Below are 24,648 nucleotides of genomic sequence, written 5' to 3' on the forward strand. Positions count from 1 at the left end.
GAATTTAGTCACAATAATAATTTTCATTTTTAAGGCTGACTGATTAAATTCTTACTTGGAGGAAATATATTGGATAGAGTGTCACTGTTTTATTAATTAATTGTATAATATAGTAATAAATGGCTGATTTTGGAGTCAGGACTGAGTTCAAATCCTAGGTGTACTATTTACTGTTTGTATGACTTTAGAAAAGTCATTTAAACTTTTTCCAAAAGTCTCAATTTCCTGACATCAACAAAAACTTTTTTGTTCAATTAGATGACCCTCCTTGTTCTAGTCCAACCTTGTAAGTGACTCCAAACCTTTTTTCTGTGTCTTGTACTCCTTTGATAGTCTGGTGAAGCTTATGTGTCTCTTTCAAAATAATGTTTTAAATGCATAAAATAAAATATATAGTATTATAAAGGAAAAAAATTATAATGAAATTACTAACAAAAGTTCACAGATTCCAGGTTAACCCTTTACTATAAATAAGTATAAGATGACTTGCAGCCGCATCCAGAGAAGTCACTTATCAGTCACATGAAAGACATCTTCTTCACATTTTTCACTATAACAGGGTTCCTGAATCTCCTCTGCCTGTTTAATAACAAAGACTCTAGAATAATTTTCAAATCACTAATGACCTTTAAATTCTAGTCAGTGATCCATTTAGCAGGCAGTGATGGTGAAATTTAGCCCTAGTCATGTTAGGATTACTAGGTAGCAAAAGCCATTTAGGATTCTATGGCTTTGTAAGCCTGAACTTCCCACATCCTTAGGGTAGCTCTGCTATCACTAGAGATGCCTTACACTTTTCACAGGTATCCTATGAAGAATTGCCTTCTTGTTGTGCTCTACTTAGCAAGCAGTATAATCTACCTACTCCAGGAAGACCCAGGGCAATATCTTTGTGCACCCTGAATAATTTGCCCTATTGTGTTAGTTTGAGTCATCCTTATAATGCATGCAACTTAAATTTTTACCCCAAAAAATGTGTCTTAGAAAGAAGTTTTAAGACATTTAAAATGCATTTATTTTCCCCCCATTTTATTTAACCTGTGATTTCATCTGTGTTTTATATAGGGAAATTTCCTTCTGAAGAAAAAATCTTCAGATGATATAGATAAATAACTTGCTAAAGCCACTCAAAGCAGCTAGGTGACATTGTAGATAGGGTACTGGGCTTAGAATCAATAAGACTATCTTTATGAGTTTAAATCCAGCCTCAGACACTAGATGAGTGACCCTGGCCAAGTCATTTAACCTTGTTTGTCTCAGTTTCCTCATCTGTAAAATGAGCTAGACAAGGAAATGGTAAAATGGAAAAAGGAAATGAAAAAATGTAAAAGTAAATCTTTACCAAGAAAACCCCAGATGGGGTCCAGAAGAGTCAGATAAGATTACAACTGCTGAACAATTAAAAATAGAAAAGTCTGTGTCATAGGCCAGACCTGATCACAGATCTTTCTGATCCTAAGTGATCCTAAGTAAAATTCTAACTCTATAGACTGAGACATTCTACCTTTTTTAAACAGTTCCATTAAACATTATTCCTTCACAACAAGCAAATGCATTGTATCTTAGATTGCTGCCTTGGATGTCATTGATTTTCAGTTCCAAGCGTTCTTCATTTCCTCTCCAAAGGAGTCATATGACTTACTATCATATTCATTTATATATTATTCTGTTTTTGTCTCATATCTAAATGACACATTTTCTAAGGAGGAAAGTGAGAATTACTATTTAAATGATGAAAGGATGTGGGTAAGTTCAACAACCTTTTATAGTCTTCCTTTTCTACTTAGTAATCGATATATGTCATAGAGACAACATGACTTAATGGGTAAAAGACTGGCATCAAAGGAAGACCTGGATTCAAAACTTGCCTCTGTAACACACTGACTTTAGTCCCTGACCAATCACTTAACCTTTATATATACCCAGGGCAATTTTATTAAAACCGTAAGTTGCAGTATAATAGGTATCATATTTCTTGACTTCCCACTGAATAGAGGAGAAAGTGAAGGAGCAAAAGAATATGAAACTGAAAATACAAATAAGATTAAAATAAATGGATGAATAGTTTAGGTTTTTTTTTAATACTATCATATGAAAAGCAGGTAACAATCTTTATTGATAGAAAAACCAAAACTTTCCATTTTCCTCAATCAAATGTCTAATTTAATTTGAAGAAAGAACTAGATCTATGATTTCATTGGCCCAGAGAGCTCTCCATGCCAATGAAGGCAAGGTTTAATTACTTTTCTTTAAAACACTTTAATATTACCCAGAGGAAGATCACCTATTCATCCCAAAGTGAATTGTTATTAATGAATTTCAATACTTAAAGACAACCCACAGGTTTCCCTGATGATAACTGTAAAAGATATTTTTCCCTTCTTGGTTCTAAAGCCATTAACCTCAGCCTGGTTTTTTATTTTCTCACCAGTAAGAGAACCCAATAGGTTCTCTCTAAATTGTAAACACATTTATCTATTTTTTTTTCATTTGAGAGGGGGAGAGAAATCATTCCACTGGCATTTAAAACCCTTCTTGTAGGTATATAGGTTAGAATGATGATGTTGATGTTGTTTATGCTAGAGCAGAACACAAATTCCAAACACATTCAATGCTGTTGGTTATACTTAGTATTTGATGAACATTGACCTCTTTAAAAAAAAAAAAAAAAAAAAAAAAAAAAAAAAGCATTGTGATTCATCTAATAAATTCCAAACCTATTCCAATAAAGAAACAAATGTGATAGTATGCGACTTTTCACACTCCAAAGGTTACATTTCCTAAATTACCAACCTCTCTATTTGGAGGTTTGCTAGGAATAACAATACAACATACAGAACAACAAATTAATAGTTACAGTCATTAGACATGATTTTGTCAACCTTCAATCCTTCCCTTCAAGGGCTGAAACTATAAATAATATGATTATTGGTTTCTGGTGTCAAGCAACTTTAAGTGCTAATCTAAGTGGCCCCAAAGGGAAGCTAAAATGGATATTTCAATATCCACAGATTTCTAATTATCTCAATCCAAATGATAAAAATAAGCAGTAGAAGTGGGAAGAAGAAATTAATTTCCCTAGATCTTAGGAAATTTCCCAATTCCAGAGTAAAGAATAATATTTTCCTCTTCTTCATCATTTTTTTTTCTTTAAAAACAAATTCTTTGTTATATGAGACAATATTTGTAAGCTCCTAGCACAGTGACTTGTACGCAGTAGGAAATATACAAATACTTAACCTCTTCTATATAGAATGGCTTTCTAGGGGCAGCTAGGTGGCGCAGTAGATAGAGCACCAGCCTTGGTCTCAGACACTTAACACTTCCTAGCTGTGTGACCTTGGGCAAGTCACTTAACCCCAGCCTCAGGGGGAAAAAAAAGAAAAGAATGGCTTTCTAGATGGGAGACAAATACAAGGGAAAATTAAAGAGATGTAAAAACAAAAACTATGAATAAAAATGTATTTATTACAAAGAGTGAATATACAGTGAATTAAAAATAGGATGTATTATCAAATAAGTTAAAGAGTAGGTAGAGTAAGGAACAATGATGCATGGCGCATAGAGTAGTACTTGTATTACTTTACTGAATGATTATTTTAGTAGTAAGCACATATTAAGTACCTACTGTGTGCCAAGTTCTTACCTAGGTATTTCCTGGGGATGCAAAATACAAAGAATGAAATAATGTATACTCTCAAAAAGCATTCTATCAGGAGAAATGATGTATGTACAAATATTTGAAGATACTCAGAATAAATATAAACTCAAAAATCAATAAATATAAGTTAAGGAGAGGAACACTGAAAGTGATACTTAAGATGAATCATGAAGAAAAAGAGAGGGCTTCCATGCACTAGAAATGATGGAGTAGATTGGGATTAGATGGGACAGCTAAGGCAAAGATACAGATATGAGAGATGGAATGTCTATCATATATAAGAAAAAGCATGAAGGGTAGTTTAACTAGACCTTAAGATGAATGATGGAGAATATTATACAGAAAAGCTGGAAACATAGGTGTAATCCCATAGAAAGGGCTTTAAAAACCAAACAGGAGTTTAAATTTATCCTAGAGCCAAAAGAGAGTCACTGGAGTTTATTGAATAAGGAAATTCCATAATGGAATTTAGCTAATTATACCCACTTTACAGAAGAAGATTTTGATACTATCAATGCTTAAGTGATTTACTTAGGATCACACAATAAGAAGTGTCTAAAACTGGCTGAATTTGACGTCGTCTTTCTGACTCCTGGACTAGCACTCTGCACATTGTGCCAGCCATATGCCTCCTAAATATTTGCTACTTTGGTCAAATATATGAAGGACATAATGGAGGAACTTGAACTGGGAGGCCACTGCAACAGTTAAGGTGAAAAGTGGAAATAATTGTGTGAATAAAAAAGAAAATATCAAATGTGAGAGATGTGGAAATGGCAAGATGGCAACTGATTGCTTAATGAAGGTGAGAACACAAATCCCTTGCTTCATTAGCTCAGAGTTTCCTTGTTGATAGAATGAGGGGGTTGGACTATTTAATTCTATAGTTCCTTCTAATTTTATTTGATCTTGTAAATAGTTCTGAAGTATCAACAATAAAAATGATCTTCATCTCACAAAAGTTTGCACTGTCCCTGTTTCCTTTGCCTCTCACGTCATTTCTTCCTCACTCATGTGAAGTTGGAATTGAGGTCTTGAATTTTAGGATTGTGGTACATATTAAAAACATAGACTTGGTTTTATCATCTGTAAAAGGAAATATTTGGGCCAGAATGTCCTCATCCCACTCAAGATAGATATGTATGTATGTATGTATGTATATATATATATATATATATATATATATATATATATATACATAGAGAGAGAGAAGAGAGAGAGAAAGACAGAGAGAGACAGAGAGACAGAGACAGAGACAGAGAGAGACAGACTATAAATAGACTTTATGGCCTCTGAGGTTACTTCAAGCTCAAATTCCTGATCCTATCAGTCTAAAAGGCTCTACTTTCTCCTTATTCATCTTACCAAAAGCATCTTTCTGTAGCACATACATTTAGGTTGGTACAGGAGATTCTCATTTTTAAAAAAGACATTGAGAGAATCAAGGCAAATGTTCTGCCTCATTCTCATTAGGTCTGTCTTTGTTTTATGTCATTTTGGACATGTGAATTTCTTTCTATGATCTGATTAGTAACAATATGCAAAGACTGTGTGATAATGCTCTGGTTTCAATCCCTTCTCCCAAAGCCAGGGGACATGACTAGTAGGAGCAATCTGTTGGTTCTTGCTCTTTTACTACACAGTGCTTTTTGGAGCACCATCATTCATAATAAGGCCTTGGCAGTCTTAACAGTCCTGTTAAGACTCTTCACCCTGCTGTTACCATTTGTTACTCATTGATGTAGCCCAGTGCCCTCCTGTTTCACAGATATTTCAAATGACAAATATGAAAAAAAAAATGGATAGCACAGACAGTTTTCCCAAAGAAGCACACAAATTTAAAACATTTTGAGATTTGATGCTTTAATAAGGTATCTCTCCTCCAATCACAAATACTTAAGCCATTTCAATAAAAATATGACATGCTTTTTACATGGGAGATTTCACAGTATCAGTCTATCAATAGGCATGATGTTAAATGCTAGTCATCTGAGGAGACAAATACAATGAATGAAATCACCTCATCAAAAAGCTCACATTCTAATGGGAGAAATGTAACATAATATAGCAAAATGATATCAAAGGGCAAAATGATGTAGTGAAGAAAGAGAATTCAAGTTCCAGCTCTGATACACAGTAGCCTGTGATGATCCCTGAGTAAATCATTTAATCTTTCAATTATCTAAACATATCTCCAAAAATTGAAGGGGAGATTCCACTAAGTAAGGAGTTCCTTCATCTGGGAATTCCTTATATTACCTGGGTGAAATCACAGAGCCATTCCCTACCATGATCCCCTACTAAAATAATAATATTGTGTAGAGGACTACAGATAATGGGGAACCTTGGTTGAAGTAAGACTCTTTAGTCCAATAAAAGGAACCCTGCTGCCAGTGTCTATCTAGTTCGGCTCCCCATCCCCCCAAGGGCTCTCAGCCTTCCTGAGAAGTCAGGGGGCAGTGACAACCTGTGATATAATTAAAGCAGAGTGATAGCAAGTGGCAAAGAAACATTTACACACAATAGCAAATTGTTTATGTGGTCTCATATGCACAGTGTGCTATAGTTATGTAAGGGTATTAGGGTATATAAGGGTGAAAGAATTTGGAATAAATGAACTCCATATTTGACCCTTCTCTATTGAACCACCTTTGGGAGCTTTGTTTTGATCCTCACAATCTTTTGTTTTACAAAGAGAGAAATGAGCAATCAATAACAATTGTGAAGAAGAAAGAGCATGGAAATAGGAGTCTTGGACCTGCATCTGCCATGAACTTCCTGCTTAACTTTAAATAATCTGAGTTTAAACAATCTGAGTTTCAGATTCCTCATCTGCAACATTTGGAGATTGAATTAGATTTTCTCTAAAGTCCCTGGAGGCACCTACCATTCTATCATTGTCATGGTTAAGCAGGATGACAAAGGAAAAGAAATTTTGACACAGTAAAAATTTAAAAGTGTACATGCAGAAATAGGTGGATCCTAAGTGGATAATCAGAAATATTTCATAAAACTATGACAATATGAGTACAAAATTCTCCAGAGTCATTTGCATTCAAGATTTGTAAAGTATTACAATCATAAATGTATAAAGTTGGAAGCTTGGTACAAGGCTCATAAGGTCATAAATCTTATTTGAATGGAACGCCAGAGGCCACTCTCCTAATCTCCTTTTAGTGATAAGAAAGCCGAAATCCTGGGACTTGAATCACTAATCAATATGTATCATAGATAGGACTTGGATTTAGTTCTTTATGTACTCTAAAGTGAAATCTTTATATACTATGATGCACTACTAATCCCCATTTTATAGATGAGGGAACTGAGACCAAGTCAGGTTAAGTGATTTGCTAGATAGTCAACAGGCATTATTAATAATGCAACTACATAGTGTCAGTTATTGTGCTAAGCACTAGAGATAAAAAGAAATGAACTGAAAATAGTCCAAGATCTCAAGGAACTCACAACCTGAAGGGAGATTCAAAGTCTGGTTTTCCCAATTCCTAGGCCAAGGCTTTGCCTCTACATTCATGCTCCTTCTTGGTAGACAAGCTACCAGGATACTATAGATGGGGATTTATAGTATTTAAATTGTTTTACATGAATAATGTGTTTACATCATCTTGTGCTTCTGCCCTTAAAAAAAGAAAGCAAAGAAATCTAAAGGTGACAAGTTAAATAGAAAACATTTAAAAAACAAAATTTCCTCATGGACCAGATTATTATTTCTAGAAATTTCTAGAAATTCATTACAAGCCATCATTTAAATGATTCCAGTTTTGTTGGCAAAATCAGACATGTTTTTCTTCTCCCCATCATGGTGATGACTGGACACATCTATATCATAAAATTTCTTTACAATCTGCTTAATTCTGATTTTCGTTGGCCTTGATATCTATAATGTATACCAGGGTGGTGGTATTCTGAGTTTATTTCACAGCAGACTCAGGAACCAAGGGAAACTTGATAGCATAGCAATCAGTCTTATTTATCCTAGGGATATTTTTCCAAGTATCCTTGGGCTAAGTGTCTTAGAAGTGTCTTGGGTCACTGGAAGGTTAGAGATGTTAAGATTTCCTTTGTTTTCCTTTGTCCTCTCTTCAGCATAGCCATTTTAACATTCAAGGCCCATCACAAGGTTTCTATCTTGGAGAGGTCAGCTGTTTTACTTTCTGTGCCATCTTGGGAAAAAGACTTGTCATCCTATTTCATAATTAGTAATAAAGCTTAAAAAGCACTCTTCCATAACATTAGTTAACTTATCCATTAGAGTATACATTACTTTGTCAGAATCTTTTCCTGGTAATTCCAAAAAGCTAAAGAAAGGGTGTAGATACCTTAAGGGAGAGAAGCATATTGCTGAAGTTGTATAGAAAAGACAGAAGAGGGAACAGTAAAGGATTTGGAGGTAGGGAGATAAGTCAAATATCTTTCTTTTTTTTCTGTTTTTAAAATTTTTTAAATTAATTTTATAATTATAACATTTTTTGGCAGTACATATGCATAGGTAATTTTTTACAACATTATCCCTTGCTCTCCCTTCTGTTCCGAATTTTTCCCCTCCTTCCCTCCACCCCCTCCCCTAGATGGCAGGCTTTCCCATATGTTATAGTATAACCTAGATACTATATACATATATATATATACGTGCAGAACCGAATTTTTTTTGTTGTTGCAAAGGAAGAATTGGATGCGGAAGGTAAAAATAACCTGGGGAGAAAAACAAAAAATGCTAACAGTTTACACCCATTTCCCAGTGTTCCTTCTCTAGGTATAGCTGATTCTGTCCATCATTGATCAATTTGAATTGGATTAGCTCTCAAATATCTTTCTAAACCAGGAATTTGTAAATGCCTGCTTTAAAATAATTTTGCTAATGCATAAAATAAAATACAGAGGATTACAAAGGAAATTAATTCAATGTAATAGTTATAATTAAAAAAAAACAAATTTACAGATCGCATATTAAAAAATTTCTGTAAACAATTTTGCCAAGGGTCTGCCTGAGAAACACCTTTGTTCTTCATTTAAATAACTTTAGGCACTATCCTATCACCAAAAGATTCTTATTAGACATAAGCATTATGAGTTTAAAAAACAAAAACAGAAACAAAACAATTTTTCCTAACCCAACTGACACACTGCCATGTTCAATTCAAGCAAAGATTCCAGTTAAAATTAAAATCCAAATGGAAAATCCCCATGCATACTTTCATTAGAAATCTTCATAACTGGAAACCAAAAATGGTTTTCTGTCAATACATGGACAGTCTGAATTTGAAATCAAATCTCAAAGGTAAAAAATTGTTACTTCAAAGACAGTACATTGTTTTCCACTCAACAAATTTGTTTTTCCCATCACTGTCCTTCTCCAAATTTATATTTTCCCCTTCCTTTAAAAAAGTAGCTGATTTTTAAATTCTTTATGTATAGTCATGAATTTAATGTTAAGCTTATGTTATATGTATATTTTTATGGTATTTCTTTTGCTTTTCAGCCTGATTAATGAGTCTTTGAGGGATCAATTGCTAGTTACCATCCAGAAAACATTCACCTATACTCGAACTCAAGCTCAGCATCTTTTCATAATACTCATGGAATGCATGAAAAAGAAGGAATTGGTAAGTGAATAGGACCCTGGACCAAATTCTAATTAGGATGGGACAAGTCCACATAATACAACTTATTATCCATGTTCAACTGTTCAACTGGGCTTAACACCAACCAATCTTATCAGTGAATTTGCCCCAGGGGAAAGAATCCCTACTTATAACTCTGGTTCTAGATATGTTGAGGCTTTCTCTCTCATTCTGCCTTATGTGGTGACTTATTTTGCTCAATCAGTCAAACATTCATTAAGGCTTATTGTGTGCCAAGCATTTTGCTAAGCAATAACAGTCTGTCACCAAGAAGCTTGCATTATAACTAAGGTAAGAGATAGTGAGTAGTGATGTTGGGAGATACAAGATGGAGAAAAGAGAAGAAGAAAGTCTTGGTGAATGGCCTCAATTTTTTTTATTAATTTTATAATTATAATTTTTGACATTACATATGCATGGGTAATTTTTTACAGCATTGTCCCTTGTACTCACTTCTTTTCTGAATTTTCCTCTCCCCTCCCCTAGATGACAGGCAATCCCATACATGTTGCATGTGTTACAGTATATCCTAGATACAATATATATGTGTAAAACCAAGTTTCTTGTTGCACAGTAAGAATTGGATTCAGAAGGTAAAAGTAACCTGGGTAGAAAGACAATAGTGCAAATAGTTTACACTCAATTCCCAGTGTTTCTTCTCTGGGTGTAGATGATTCTGTCCATCATTGATCAACCGAAAGTGAATTAGATCTTCTCTATGTTGAAGATGTCTACTTCAATCAGAATACATCTTCATACAGTATCATTGTTGAAGTGTATAATGATCTCCTGGTTCTGCTCATTTCACTTAGCATCAGTTCATATAGGCCTCTCTGAAATCAACCTGATGATTGTTTCTTTTATAGAACAATAATATTCCATAACATTCATATACCATAATTTATTCAGCCATTCTCCAACTGATGGGCATCCACTCAGTTTCCAGTTTCTTGACACTACCTTTACCTCCTTTAGTTATCTCTGGGATATAAGCCCAGTAGAAATACTACTGGATCAAAGGGTATACACAGTTTGATAAGAACTTGGTAATAGTTCCAAACTGCTCTCCAGAATGGCTGGACCACAACTCCACCAACAATGCATCATAATCCCTCTAACATTTGTCATTGTTTTTTCCTGTCATTTAGCCAATCTGAGAATTATGTAGTGGTACCCCAGAGTTGTGTTAATTTGCATTTCTCTGATCAGTGGTGATTTAGAGCATGTCTTCATATGACCAGAAAATATAATTCTCATTTTTTTAAAACGAAGAAACTGAAGCCCAGATATTTTAGGTGACTTGCCTAGGGTCATCCAATTAGCACATGGCAAAGCTTTATCTACATCTCTTCTTATATTGGTACTTATGGTCTATCTTGTTAGATATGTCAGCCTCATGAATGAATATATTCATCAAACTTTCTGTCTTCATGTAAAGGCACTAAACCTAAACTTTGATTTGGAAAAATTACTCATGATTATTAAAGATATATACATATTAAAAATGACTTATTACTGATAGCTTCTGCTTCCAGTCATTTATCTTAAGTGTCTATCTTTCCTATTTATAACAAAGAAGGAACTTCTTTGTTCCTTTTGGGGGAGTTATGAAGGCAATTAAATCCCTTTGGGAAATTTTTCTATCTCACAAAAACCTTTCCCCACCTCATCATCTCTTCCCCACATTTCCCTTAGTTTCTCATGTTTTATTTGACATTCAAAGTATTCATTTTTTAGTATTTTTTAAATAAGCCCCTAAGATTTATGGTTGAAAGGTATTTTGTGACTCATTTTGGACCCGCAGAGTCCTCCCTATTCTTCTCATTAGGACTCCCAAATAGCCAAAAGAATATTTAGAGGTCACTTAGTCTAAAGTTTCCCTTTTATAAATGAGAAACTGAGTTTTAGAAAGGCTAATTCAACTCATTTCAATTCCACAAGCATTTATTAAGTGACTTATATGTTCCAGGCATTGATAATGTTATAACAAAGATCAAAACAGTTCCTGCTATCTATGGGCTTATACTTTATTGAAGGCAAATACACAGAAAAGACATGTCTCGGGTAACATAGGTAAGATATAAATTGCAAAACCACCATTCAAATCCAGACCTTCTATTCCAGATTTAATGGTCTTTCCATCCTGTCCTCCTCCTTCCCTCATAGCTGCTGCTTCTGTCAGAATATTTTCTTTGCTCCAGGCTTGAATCTGTCTTTGATCACTATGTTGATAGCCAGTCAGTTAGCAACTCCTACCCTACTGGTCAGCTACTTTATGGTAATTTTTAAAATTCCTCCTTCATTCATACCTGCTCCATCCATAATCCTCACAGCAGTCATTACCCTTGATTTTTCACTGACCAACATTCATTTGACCTTCTTGTTGTCTGGGCTCTGGCAATCTACTAAGTAGCATGTGTTTGTTTGGTTTTTAATTCAAACAACTGGCTTTACATTATGTGGTTTATGGTATTCAATAATCCTAACTATTTAGAAACACTTCTGAACTGCAACCAAAATGGTGACATAAAACCTTCTACAAAGGACATAAAGTTATGCCCCCTTAATCAAGAAGTTAGTCATCTAGCAACCTCAGCTGCTGCAAACACAGCCTGAACTCAAAGCTAACACCAAGAAACTTAACAGTTCCCAACCAAACTTCACTGTCTTCCCATCTGCTCCTTCCTCATTTTTTATCTTATAAGATAACTTAGGATCTTATTTAATATACATTTTATATTGCCTGGAATATATTAGTCACTTAATAAATGCTTGTGGAATTGAAATGAGTTGAATTAGCCTTTCTAAAATTGGGTTTCTCATTTATAAAATGGAAAAATATATATATATATATATATATATATATATATATATATATATATATATATATATATATATATATATATATTATAATATAATGTATATATATATATACATATATATATATATTAAATTTATCTTTTTTTTTATTTAAAGCTGGCCAAAAGCAGCAAAGGAGAAGCAGAAAAGGATAGTGGTAATTGTTAAAGGCAAAAATCTATCTTTTTATAGCTTTTTATTTGCAAAACATTATGCATGGGTAATTTTTCATCAATGACTCTTGCAAAACCTTCTGTTCCAAATACAATATATGTATACATATTTATAGTTATCTTGCTACACAAGAAAAAAATCAGATTTAGAAAGAATGTAAAAATAACCTGAGAAGGAAAATAAAAATGCGAGCAAACAATAACAGAGTAGAAATGCTATGTTGTGGTTCATACGCATTTCCCATAGTTCTTTCGCTGGGTGTAGTTGGTTCTCTTCATTACTTAACAATTGGAACTGATTTGGATTATCTCATTATTGAAGAGAGCCATTTCCATCAGATTTGATCATCATATAGTATTGTTGTTGAAGTGTATAATGATCTCTTAATTCTCCTCATTTCATTTAGCATCAGTTCATGTAAGTCTCTCCAGGTCTCTCTGAAATCATCCTGCTGGTCATTTCTTACCAAAAAATAATATTCCATAACATTCATATACCACAATTTATTCAGCCAATCTCCAATTGATGGGCATTCATTTGATTTCCAGTTTCTAGCCACTACAAAAAAGGCTGCCACAAACATTGGCAAACATCTCTTGACAATCAGAGATATTAAAAAAGGCAGAAAACAAAGTTTAGTCTAGTAATAAATGTTCATAGTTGATGAGGTGTGAGAATTGAAGGCAAAAGATCCCCTCTGGTCAATGTCACAGATCCCTTGGGAAAAAATTCACAAACCCAAAGTTTGTGGCAAAAGGTGATTTATTTGCACTAAGAATACAGCTTTCTTAGTGGGCAAAGAATCTTGGCAGGATAGTTTTTGCAAAGATAGGTTGACACTGAAAAGAAAATATCTTTATCAATGGGCTAAATCCAAAAGGGCAAATAGCTCCTGATTAGGAAATAGCAAAGATTTGAGGTTCAGAGTCATTTTTTATTAACCTTCTGAGGCTTTTTTGGAGTTTGCCCAGGCCACAAGCTGGGAATAGTTCGAAGCAGTTTGAGCTGACTATCAGGCCAAGATCTTCAACTGAATAAGCTACTGGGAGTGGTAGTGGAATAATCTTAAACTCAATAGAGTGTACGACCAGTCCCTAGCCAAGATTTCCAACTGAATGAGACCACTTATCTTGATTCCCTAAGGATGGGCCTCTCCCAGAGGAGAGTTTTTCAGGGTTCACCCCCATCATTTCTCCCCAAAATCAAAGGGGACCCAATTTGCATCAACATGACTCTGATTTTACTCTGGTTTTACCATGTTATCCAGACTACCCCCAGCCTAAGGCAATCTGGACAAAAAGAGATCCACCTCCATTCAGGCAGCTGATGAAAATACAATGGCTTAGACTTCACTGAACTAGAATCTCTATGCAAGGTTTTTCTAGTTGAATTGAGCAACAACCATGTACATAAAATAGTCTAGATGGGTTAAATTTTGGAATAAGGTCAGAAATCTCTCCAATAATTTATTTTTTAATAAATATTTCTCTCAGATAAATAGATAGACAAGACAACTAGATCGGTAGATGGATTAGATGGATAGAAACACAGAGACATTGAGAGATACATAGATTAAAAATTGAAAAGAAAAAACCTTACTGAGCTTGGACAGAAGAGATAAGGTGTATGGTTGCTAGCATCTGTCACCAGTCTATGAATTAGCTGTTCTCTACCAGTGTCACTTCTGAGATAGATTTCTGTGCACAGATGAGCTAAGTCAAAATATTTCCAAATAATCTTATTTCTATCCAAATCTCAACTGTTTACTAGCAGTGAAACAAAATGACTCTTCTCCTCCTCTAGCATGGGTTCTCAGCAGCTATATCATTCTGTTCCAACTGTTTCCTCCTCTCCCTCAGAAAGATTTTTTTCTCTACCATTACAGGAATGGCTTGGTAGCCTTTTGGGTTTGTACAAAGTAAGCTGAAAACTGGGAGAGGCTCATTTTCTGACACTCTCTTGCAGTATGCAGACAAGCTCACAGATGCTTAGTAGGCACAAGCATAAAAAGAATCAGAGAAGAGGCAAAAAGTGGCAGAGCAGATGCCAGGCCTAGCTCATGCAGTAAACAAATAAACATGGGCATATGCAGTAAAAAGCTCAGGGAAAACTGAGAAAAGCAGAAAGCAGAAAAGCCTCCTCCTGATAGTAAGCCTAATGAGTAAGACTCCTTGGGCATCCCCAGAAAAAGATGCAAAAATCTGAGTTTCCTCATCAGCCCTTTTGGGCATGCCTCGTAGGAAGATATTCATACTCTTACTAAGTTATTGGTATCCCAGTATAAGTGCAATAGATCACAGTTAACACATATTTTATTTTTTATGATGTAAGAAATTCATTCATTCTTAATCTGAATGAGCATAGCATCAGATCCTTTTCACAATGGTGATTAGAAGAAAGGAATCTTCATATGTATGTTCTCTAAGTTATTTCTGAAACAAAATGATTACAAATCCTCCAGGAATAGCAAACTGAGAAAAATAAATGGATGAGATAAGTTAAGACAAAACCACCAAAGTACTACCATCAGAAAGCACCAGATTTAATGTAACCTTAATGAATGGGCTTTTAGTGATATATAACTGATGTAATGATCTTTCATAAGCAACAATTTTTTTTAATTTAAAAGTAGGCAGTATACTGGAAAAGCATTGGTCTGAGAGTCAGGATATAGGTTTTTGTCACTGATTTGGTGTGTGAATTTGGGCAAACCACATAGCCCTCTGTGATCCTGTTTCCTCATCTATAACTGACAATTGTAATTCCTTTCTGATAGTGATGAGGATTAAATGATGAGTAGTAAATTGTGGTCTAAACAAAGATGGGTCAGTTCCTCTTCTCTCTCTCCTTCCTTCCCCAAAGTAACCAATGGCGGGTTCGGCAGCAAAGGAATTTGCTATTTAATGCTGTATGGAAACATAGTCTTTATTAATTAGATTGATTAGAATGGAAACACCGGAGAGCCGGTGGGCAAAATGGCTGCATGGTACAAGGCCATTTGCAAAGAGAAGATCCCTGAGTTCTCTCTTTTATGCAGTGATGTAAATAAGATATGGATTCTCTTGTTATCTTTTGGGGACAGACAGAAGTCTCTTCCCAAAAAGGAATTTCCTGATGCCATTTGGTCTATCTGAGCAGATTAGAATGGAGGCTGTAAAACTCCAACCAGCTCAGATAGCCCAAACTGGTTTGACCACATCAAAGTCCAAGTCCCAAAAGAAGTTGGAGATCAAACAAAGAATACCAAAGGGGCTACCGCCCTCAACAATAGGAAATTATTTTTGAAACAATTTGACTTGAAATTGGACCCTTGCTTCTTTTCTGCACTCTGCCACTATTCCTCATTTACCTCTTTCCATCCTCAAAGGTCCCTTCTCCCATTTGATGAGATTAGATTCAGGGAACCAAATGATGAGATTAGGGTTCTTGGTGGTCAGGGAGTTAAATGATGAGATTAGTGGCAGGTTCGGGGGTTCAGGGAACCAAATGAAGAGGTTTGGCTCCCCTAAATCCCCTTTAGGATTTGCGCAAGGTAGGAAGTTGTAGGAGCTCCCTTTCTGGTGGTGCAGAGGTCCTTCTTTACAAACCCAAAAAGGTAGACTGATAAAAAGAAGTTTATTATAGGCATTGAGAAGTCAGCTTTTGCTGTGCATGAATAGAAAGGCTGAATTCCTTAGTGGCAAGGTCCCAGCAGGGGAATAAGTAGTGGAGGAGTTCTGGCAGAAAGATAATTTCTAGCAGAGAAATCCCAACAAAGCGGTATAAAGTGTTAGGTGAGGGTAAAGAGAGGGTAACGATGAAAGAGAATATTCTAGCGGGCAGAGTTTGCTAATATGCCATCCATGGCATATTTTGTCCTCTACAAGGATAGGTTTTAAAATTGGTCCTTTTGTAATAGAAGCCTTTGGCTACAAGCCAAGGCCTACTCCCAATGGGACTAGTGGGTGGAGTTTGAGCTGGAATTGAATAGAATTGAATAAGTCTCTTTAATTCAATAGGGTAGGAATTCTCCAGCTCTGGACTCAATTAGCCCCACCTAGATAACAGAATGAAGCTGTCTATCTTGCTTTCCCTTGAGCGGGTCCCACAGATGCAGAGTTCAAGGAGAATCTCTCCTTCAAGGAGTTTTAGAGTTTCAGGGTTCCTTTGTCACATTGATGAGTTCTTCCTAGAACCTCCATTCTGAGTAAGTCTCACCTCCTGCTTTTCAAATCCCTTTTTAGTCCATTTGCCCCTTAAGCATGGAGGACTCTCAGGCTTCTCTTTACTTATATTTTTATCATCAGCTCTTATCTCAGTTACTGACAAGTAAATGTTATTTTTTTTTTAATGCTTCTTGATTGACTAATATACTAAAAACAGTTGAAGGTACTTTCTCTTTGAAAATGCTTTATTCTTGTCTTTATAACTTCAGCAACTAATACAATGTCTAGAACACAGTAGATGCTTAATAAATGCTAGTTAATTAACTGAGTCATTCATTGAAAGAGCATTTTTTGAATGTCTATTCTGTGCATGACACCATTTATCGCTGGATCCTAAGACAAAATCAAACCAACTTAATTAGATGGAGTTGTTGCTCCATCCAACTAGAAAAACCTTGCAAAGAAATTCTAATCCAGTAAAATCTAGCCCATGGTATTTTAGTCAACCAAGTCTGAATGCCAGTAGACACCTCTCTGTTTTTTGTCTAGCTTGCCCTAGGCAGAGATAGTCTGGATTAGAGTAAAAACAGAATAAAATCAGTCATAATCATGAGCCCTAGGTCCTCATTAGAATAATACACTTTTCTTTATACTATTCATCCTTCTAATTGTTAACCAATAGTAGTTGGTTGCCAGCACCATGAGAGATTCTTGGCATTCAAGAGTGCCACCTCCCCAGACTATATTTTAAACCTCTCTTCAAGTCAAACATGATAATTTTAATCATTCAGTGCTTATGGTAGAATCCTATAGAAAGATTCCATGGGCTCACAGAAGATTCTGCCAATCAGTCAGTGAACATTTAATAAGCACCTAAGGAAGCATATTGAGAGAGCATAGGAATAGAATGGGAGAGCATACTTTTAGATTGTTAAAATAACAGAGTTGTGGTTTGAGAGAATTGGTCACAAAGGGTCACAAAGGTTTGCCCCTTATTATATAAAATAACTTCCCAAACATGACTAAGCAAAGCAGAATCACATAAGATTATGTAATGAGCTTCTGGGTTGGGGGGGGGGGGGCTTTAAAAGCCTCAAGGGAAAAGAGGCAGTGACTGGGGAGTAAGAAGAAGAATTAAGTATAAACTGGGAAGGAGTTAGGGAGAAGCCAGGGAGAAGTTAAAGAGAAGCCCATTGGAGTCTACTTCACTGACTTGGCCCGACTTGTCTAACCAAGACAATCTTAACAATCTATTTGTATGCAACAATGGAAACAGGATGAGTAGATTTAAAGTTCAAATCCTACATCACTCAATGCTAGGAATTGTTGCTAAGTGCAACAAACTCTCTTGATCCTGCAAAGAAGGCAAAGGTCCAAGACATTCTGGAGAAAACTAGATAATGTATGCAAACCAGAATCCTCAGACTTGGACTCATAACCACCTGATCATTTCCATATCATATCACAGATAGTAAAACAATGCACAAATTGTGTCTCTTTTCTCCTACCACGAAAGTTATGGTCAGTAAACCAAAAGGAGACACTTCTGATATCACACCTTTCTAATTCTGGTGCTAAGAACAGTAATCAAATAGACACTAATATTGCTGGAAAAGATATGTCAATCATTTGCCCAAGGATGTCAATCACCGCTGTCTTTGACTTCCCTTTCTAAAACCTCCCTTTCCCCATATGCACTGTCTTCCCTTATTAGAGTATAATAAGCCCCTCAGTGGCAGAGGCTGTCTTGCTTGCCTGTCTTCTTGGCATTGTGGATAAGTGCTACTTTTGAAATGATAAAGACTTGAGTTCGAATCAAATCAGATACTTACTATTCTGTGATCCTAGGCAAATCAACTAATCTTTTTCAGCTTCAGTTTTTTCATCTGTAAATTGGAAACAGTAACACCAACCTCAGGCTTGCTATGAGGCTCAAATCAAATTAGATAACATGGAAAAGCACTTTGTAATCCTTAAAAAACTATATGTTATTGTCATGCCCAATGCTCAGCACAATTTCTGCCAAATGATGAGCACTTAAGTTTGTTTAATTTATTCATAACACTTTAAACTGGTAAAAGGTAGGGGCTGACTGAAATGCTCTGCAGGGATCATTTTAGCCAGAACATATTCTTTTTTTTTTTTTCCTATTTATGCTAACTCTTTTACTTCAGTTTTTACCAGTTAACTTGCTTTGCTATTACTTAACTTCCCAGCTGCTATTGGCTGATATATGTTAAATTTTGTTAATTTGAAGATTCCTTCCCCTATTACTAGTGACATATTGTTTTGGTCCACAAGAAATGCATATCCTTTACTCAGACAAACTCTGTAAGTCAGAGTGACATTGCTTATAACATTATTCCTAGGGTCAATACCCACTAATTCTGGATCCCTTGTCCTGTTTCTCCTCCTATAGCAGCAACTGCTTCCTCTATACCTTTCAATTTTAGCCCTGAATTATGAATGTATTTCAAGCTTGGATATTCTACTGCTCCTCTGTCTTGTATGTACAAGGTGGTATTATGATAAGAGACTAAAGACTCAGTATAATTGTCCTGCCTTAAGGTGGTCTGATGTGTAATGCACTCCTTAAAAAGGCATAAAACCAAGATAATGGTACATCATTGGTAGGTTATGGGGCAGAATTCTATTACAGAATTCGCTATGCCTGTTGCACAACCAATTATTGGATTTGTCAAGAGGAATGTCTTGACCTTCCAGTCTCCATGTGTACAAGTGATATAGGTGCATACTAATGGACAAGGTACCTGCTACTGCTCTTACAAATGTGTCCCCTAGATACATGACCCTGTCCCTTAGTGGAGCATATCAATCCACCAAGTCCCATGTCTCAACTCCCCCTATTACCTTTTGAATGCATAATGGTAGCCCCTTGGTTATTCCTGTGAAATTAAATGTCTTGTTGAACATCACTGTGTGTCATTTGAGTCCCATTCAAAACCTCCTCTTTATACATGTGTGACAAGTTACCATGCAGAATAAATTCTGGCATAGTCTCTGACCATGTGAGTGCTTTTAGCCAAAATGGGAGGGATGAGATGAAAGCCCATCTGTGTGTCTGTTTGATATTTCCAGATGTCAAGGTGGGAGCTATTGTTATTATCAGGATGCTGCTAAGTCTTCATTTTGTATGGTGAGAGTTTTGATCAGTTCTGATAAGTGCTTTTTTCTCCTCTTCACACGCTGCCGCTTTCTCAGTGATGTCTTCCCACCCTGCAACACGTGAATTCTTCTCACTGGAACCCACTTTTCTCCTTCTCCTGTGGAAATACATATACCCTTTTCCCCAGGTTATCACTGTATATGACCCATGACATTGTTTTTCATGATCTCTCCACATGATCTTCTCACCTATTGTGGAGTTCTCTTTTCTTTTATCTTTATTTTTCACTTTCAAATTTAGTAATTGCTATTTCATGGCTAGAGATAGGCCTTTGTCATCAAATTTCAAGTACTTTATCGTATAAATTGCTGTTTGCAATTTGTTATGAATGGATCTATGAACTCCCCCTTTTTGCTTTTCAAGTAGGCCTTGAGAGTTCGGTTATTTCATTCAGCAATGGCCTGCCCTGTTGAATTATGGGGGATCCCCATTATATGTTTAATTTGGTATTCAAAACAGAATTGTTGAAAAGATTTGGAAATAAAAGCAGGGCTCTTATCTGTTTTTAATATCTGGGGAATGCCATGATTTGCAAAACAACCCCTCAAGTGGGTAGTGACATGTTTAAATAATTCTCTGGTTTGTACCAAGGCCATTAAAAATCTGGGGAAGGTGTCTACACATAAATGAATATATTTGTTCTTACCAAATGAATTGTAATGAGTAACATCCATTTGCCAAATGTCATCAGGAGCGTCTCCTTTTGATTTACTGATCGTAACTTTCGTGGTAGGAGAAAAGGGACACAATTTGTGCATTGTTTTACTATCTGTCTGGCCTGTTCTTTTGAGATTCCATATAACCGCCTCAGCGATTTTGCAGAGAGGTGGTATCTATTGTGGGCTTGTGCAGCCGGTGTATTTTCTTTACTTAAGGGCTGGTGTGTCTAGTTGATATGTTTGTAATGCCTGGTCTGCAGTATTGTTTCCTTCTGCTATTGGACCAAGAAGGTGAGTGTGAGACCTGACATGACAAATATAAAAACAAGACCATCTTTCCCTTATAGAACTTTGTGCTTGTAACAATTGTGTTATATTGTCTCGCTTATTTGCAATATATGCTGTCTTTAGTCAAGGGATGAGACCTGCCACATAAGAACTGTCTGTAATAACGTTAGAAGGCTCGTCAATTTCTAAAGCCTTGATAACTGCCCACAATTCATTCTGTTGGGTTGATGTGAAGCAGGTTTGAAATTTGTATAATTGTGACCTGCTGGGAATGTACATTGTGGCCCTATTATCTCTTGTAGCATCAGTGAAGATGTTTATCCCTGTGACTGGCACTTCTACATATTTAGTGGCCCAAATCCAGAGCCATTCAGTCTATTGTCACTCAAATCTCAAAATATTTCCCTGTTGTAAGTTCAAATTTGCAATCATTTGCCATTCAACTGCTGATTCTATGCATTCCTGAATTTGATCATTAGTATGTAGAAGGTATATGACCTCAGGATCCTGTCCTGTTAATTGAACTGTCTTTTCCATAATTTTCTTGTGGTCATGGCTATTAAAGTGTGATAACTAGTGCATGACCTATTTTTAATTTTAGCTAGGTGGGCCCATTCTAAAATTCCTTCCTCTTGGTGAATAATCCCTGTGGCTTCATTCTCTGACTTTGGTTTTTAATTTGAGCATAAGCTTCGGCCTTCACATTAGCTATAAATACTGTACTTCCTACACCCTCATACCCTTGCATCATTTCATCTAAGTCTACATCTTTTCTAAGTCCTATCATTGCTCTCTTACAATCATCATTGCAGCTACTTTTGAGTAAGTCTCTCATGACTATAGGTGTTCCTTCACTCTAGCACAGAAGTACACATGGTTCATCATTTTTCTGTTTTAATGTGGTTAAAGAAACTTTTTCAGTTCCCTTTACCGGGATCTTTCCATAAGCTGCTTCTACACAAATGTTTAATCTTTCATACGTTTCTATTAGAAAATGTATTTTCTGTACATCTGTGGCAAAACCCCTGATCCAAATAATTGGTCATTAATATCGGGTTGCGTTTGGGTTGTGCTTAATTTCCATCTTCCTACATTCTTCATAATAGGCTTAGAAATGTAATGTACTCTCCAGATTTCAGGATAGCTTGAAAAACTAACTTCTGGGGGCAGCTAGGTGGTGCAGTGGATAGAGCACCAGCCCTGAATTCGGGAGGAACTGAGTTCAAATCTGATCTCAGACACTTAACACTTCCTAGCTGTGTGACCCTGGGCAAGTCACTTAACCCCAGCCTCAGGGGAGAAAAAAAAACAAAACAAACAAACAAAAAAAAAAACTAACTTCCAATCTTTAGCAGTGAGTACAAAGGTCGCCAGATCTTTTAGGCTTAGTTTAACATAGGGTGAATTAAGGCCCTGTTCTGTAATCGCCTTTTTCAATTATTTAATGGCATTAATGAAGTGATACTGAAGTATGACTATACTGTGGAAGTTCCCCATTGACAGCAGTTTCTAAAACTGGGAAATAACCTAATCCAATTTCTGCCAGCATTTCATGATCTTCTTTGCTTTCTAGGTCTCTTATCATTCTTTGTAGTGGGGACAACATTGCATCGATAGGCATCACTCTCTCCCTATTTCTAGAGTTCTGGTTTATCCTGCTTTTATGTGCAATCCTTTGTTCCTCATCTCCAGAGCTTATACTACCTCTAGGTGGCGCTTTCTCCTCACTTTTCAAATCCTGATTTATGATCCTTTGTTCCTGATTTGGCAAGTAATCCAGGTTTTGTCTCCTAGCAACCTTATGGGTACCCTTAGTTTCTCCATGCTTATCTAATGAAACTCCTTCTCTCTCTTTATCCTTATTAGTGTCCTTGAGTTTTTGCACTGCTGCTTTTCTCTCTTTAAATTCCTCACATCTTTTTCTGCAGATTCTCCAGCCCATAGTGCTAATTTTCTTTTGATCATAACTATCTCTGATTAAATCTCCATTTGTTTTTCATTGGCTCTCCATTTCTCTAGCTCCTTTTCTAAATTGGGGTAAAGTGTGTCTGTCTCTAACTCCTCTGTATTTTTCTCAAATTCCTCTGTAGTTTGTGTATCTTCTGGCCACTTTCTAGGCTGATTTACTGTCTTCTTTTCTTCAGCCTGGAATGCACTCTTAATGATGTTGTACAGAAAGTGCTGTCTCCCAGTATTCCCGGATTAGTTGATTAATATTCAGTTAATTGCTCCCCCCACTAAAATCCAGGATTGTAGTGAGACTAGAGGTCTCTCTATGGTCTATGGGCACACTTTCTGAGTTATGTTAATAAACTCCTTAATATTCTTGATGTGCCTTATTACTCCTAGATCCTTTGCTTTTGTATATATTATGCTGGTATAAGCCTTCTGTTCTAACTTTTCTGATGAGATTTTTTGCCCCATGGTAGAAAGTTTCCTATCTCTCTGCTATAGTGATTTATGCAGATTTACTTACAACACATAAATCTTCTCTTATCTCTCAGAGGTTGAGCACTGTGCTCTTACCCACTTTGGCAAGGATCCTCTGAGGAACCGTGGGCTTCTCTCTCGCTTCCACAAGCTTCACATGTGCCTCCCACGTTGACTTTCCTCACAGGATGATTGTAGTGGCTCTCTGCTAGGCATAGATTTTGGGGGTCCTAGCCACGTTTGGGCACCAGACTGTTGAGGGTCACTGCCCCAACTCCCGAGTGGAACAGGCCTTATGTGACCAACACTGCCTGTCCACTTAAATGGCAAAGACTTAAATGGTAAGTAATGAGGGGCAAGAGCCAAGGTGGTGTGAGACTCTGTTTATTACAAAGACTGCAAGTCCTTTTATTACTGAGGTACCTGCTTCTACTTCCTATATCATATGTAAGCATATTCTAACCTATAGTAGATACATGATTCTCTACAGGAAGCTACACGTAGATATGTTGTGTGCATTGCTTTCCTAATAGGATACTCGAAGTATTCCCTCCAAGGTCCGTCATGCCTCTCCTGGACTTGTCATGTTGCTTCTTAGGGTGGGACCCCTACCTCACAACACCATCTTGTTCACTCTTACAAGGCTACCCTCAGTTTACTTGAGCCGTATCCTGTGTGATGTCCAAGGCTAGTGGGGGGTTGGCAATGTAGAGACAGAAATGATGGCCAAGGGGAGCATATGGAGATCATATTCTAGTCTATGCACAATTACAAGTCTATAACTTTTAATTTTATAAAGTTATCTAAAACTCAAAAGAAATCCAATAATTTGCCCAGGATCATACAAATGAAAAATGTTAGAAGAGGGATTTTAAACTGTCTTCTTGAACCCAAGACCAGCAATCTATTTCCTATATCACACTTCACACTGCCATTAAATAACAAATCATGAGAGTTGTGATTACTCTAATAAGTGTAAGGATAATTAAGGTCAACTTTTGTTAAACTCTGACATCTTTAGGGTACATAGTCATGAAAAGGAACTATGAAATAAAAAGCTATTTACCATTGAATAATAGGACGATCCTATCTGTACTTGACATTCATGATGGATGGAGCCTTTTACTTTCTTGCTCCTTCTCATCTGCTTTTAATTGGTTTAGCAGGACCCATTAGTACTGTTTTAATATAGCTAGGGTCTTAATACGCATTGTAATTTTCCTATTTTCAGAGTATATACTATGAGTATCAAGTCTAATTAGATTCTATCTGTTGGCCAACCTAATAGTGATCTATTGATTAAGGATCCTTAAATCACCACCTTACATAGTATATATACTTTATATGTTGAGATATATGGTAAAAATACTTACATATAGCATATATAGAAATGTTTTAGAAGTAGAGAAGCCTAGACTCTGCTCTCCTTTTCATCTACTTGCTTATTTGCTTCCATCCTTCTTCCTTGTTGGTGGATCCATTGTCTTCCTAAACTTTAAGATACTCTGTCTAGACAAAATCCTTTCCTTGTTTAAATAGTAGTCAAAGTAACACCTTCAAAAAAGATCATGAATGAAAAATTTGTTTTTCAGCCATATTTGATTCA

At 36.1% G+C, this 24,648-nt stretch overlaps 1 protein-coding gene and 1 long non-coding RNA gene across 4 annotated transcripts in view; one reads left to right on the forward strand and one right to left on the reverse strand.

Moving 5' to 3' along the window:
- Positions 1–24,648, forward strand: part of TRPM3 (transient receptor potential cation channel subfamily M member 3) — a 603,878-nt gene that overhangs the window by 393,161 nt on the left and 186,069 nt on the right. For both annotated transcript variants that reach the window (XM_074280710.1, XM_074280711.1), the window contains exon 8: positions 9,159–9,282. In XM_074280710.1, coding sequence (XP_074136811.1) covers positions 9,159–9,282 — 124 coding nt within the window. The remainder of the gene's footprint in view (positions 1–9,158; positions 9,283–24,648) is intronic.
- LOC141550264 (uncharacterized) overlaps positions 1–24,648 on the reverse strand; it is a 201,983-nt gene that overhangs the window by 7,293 nt on the left and 170,042 nt on the right. The gene's annotated exons all lie outside the window — the stretch shown is intronic.

The sequence above is a fragment of the Sminthopsis crassicaudata genome, chromosome 1 (genome assembly GCF_048593235.1).
Source record: "Sminthopsis crassicaudata isolate SCR6 chromosome 1, ASM4859323v1, whole genome shotgun sequence".
Taxonomy (NCBI): domain Eukaryota; kingdom Metazoa; phylum Chordata; class Mammalia; order Dasyuromorphia; family Dasyuridae; genus Sminthopsis; species Sminthopsis crassicaudata.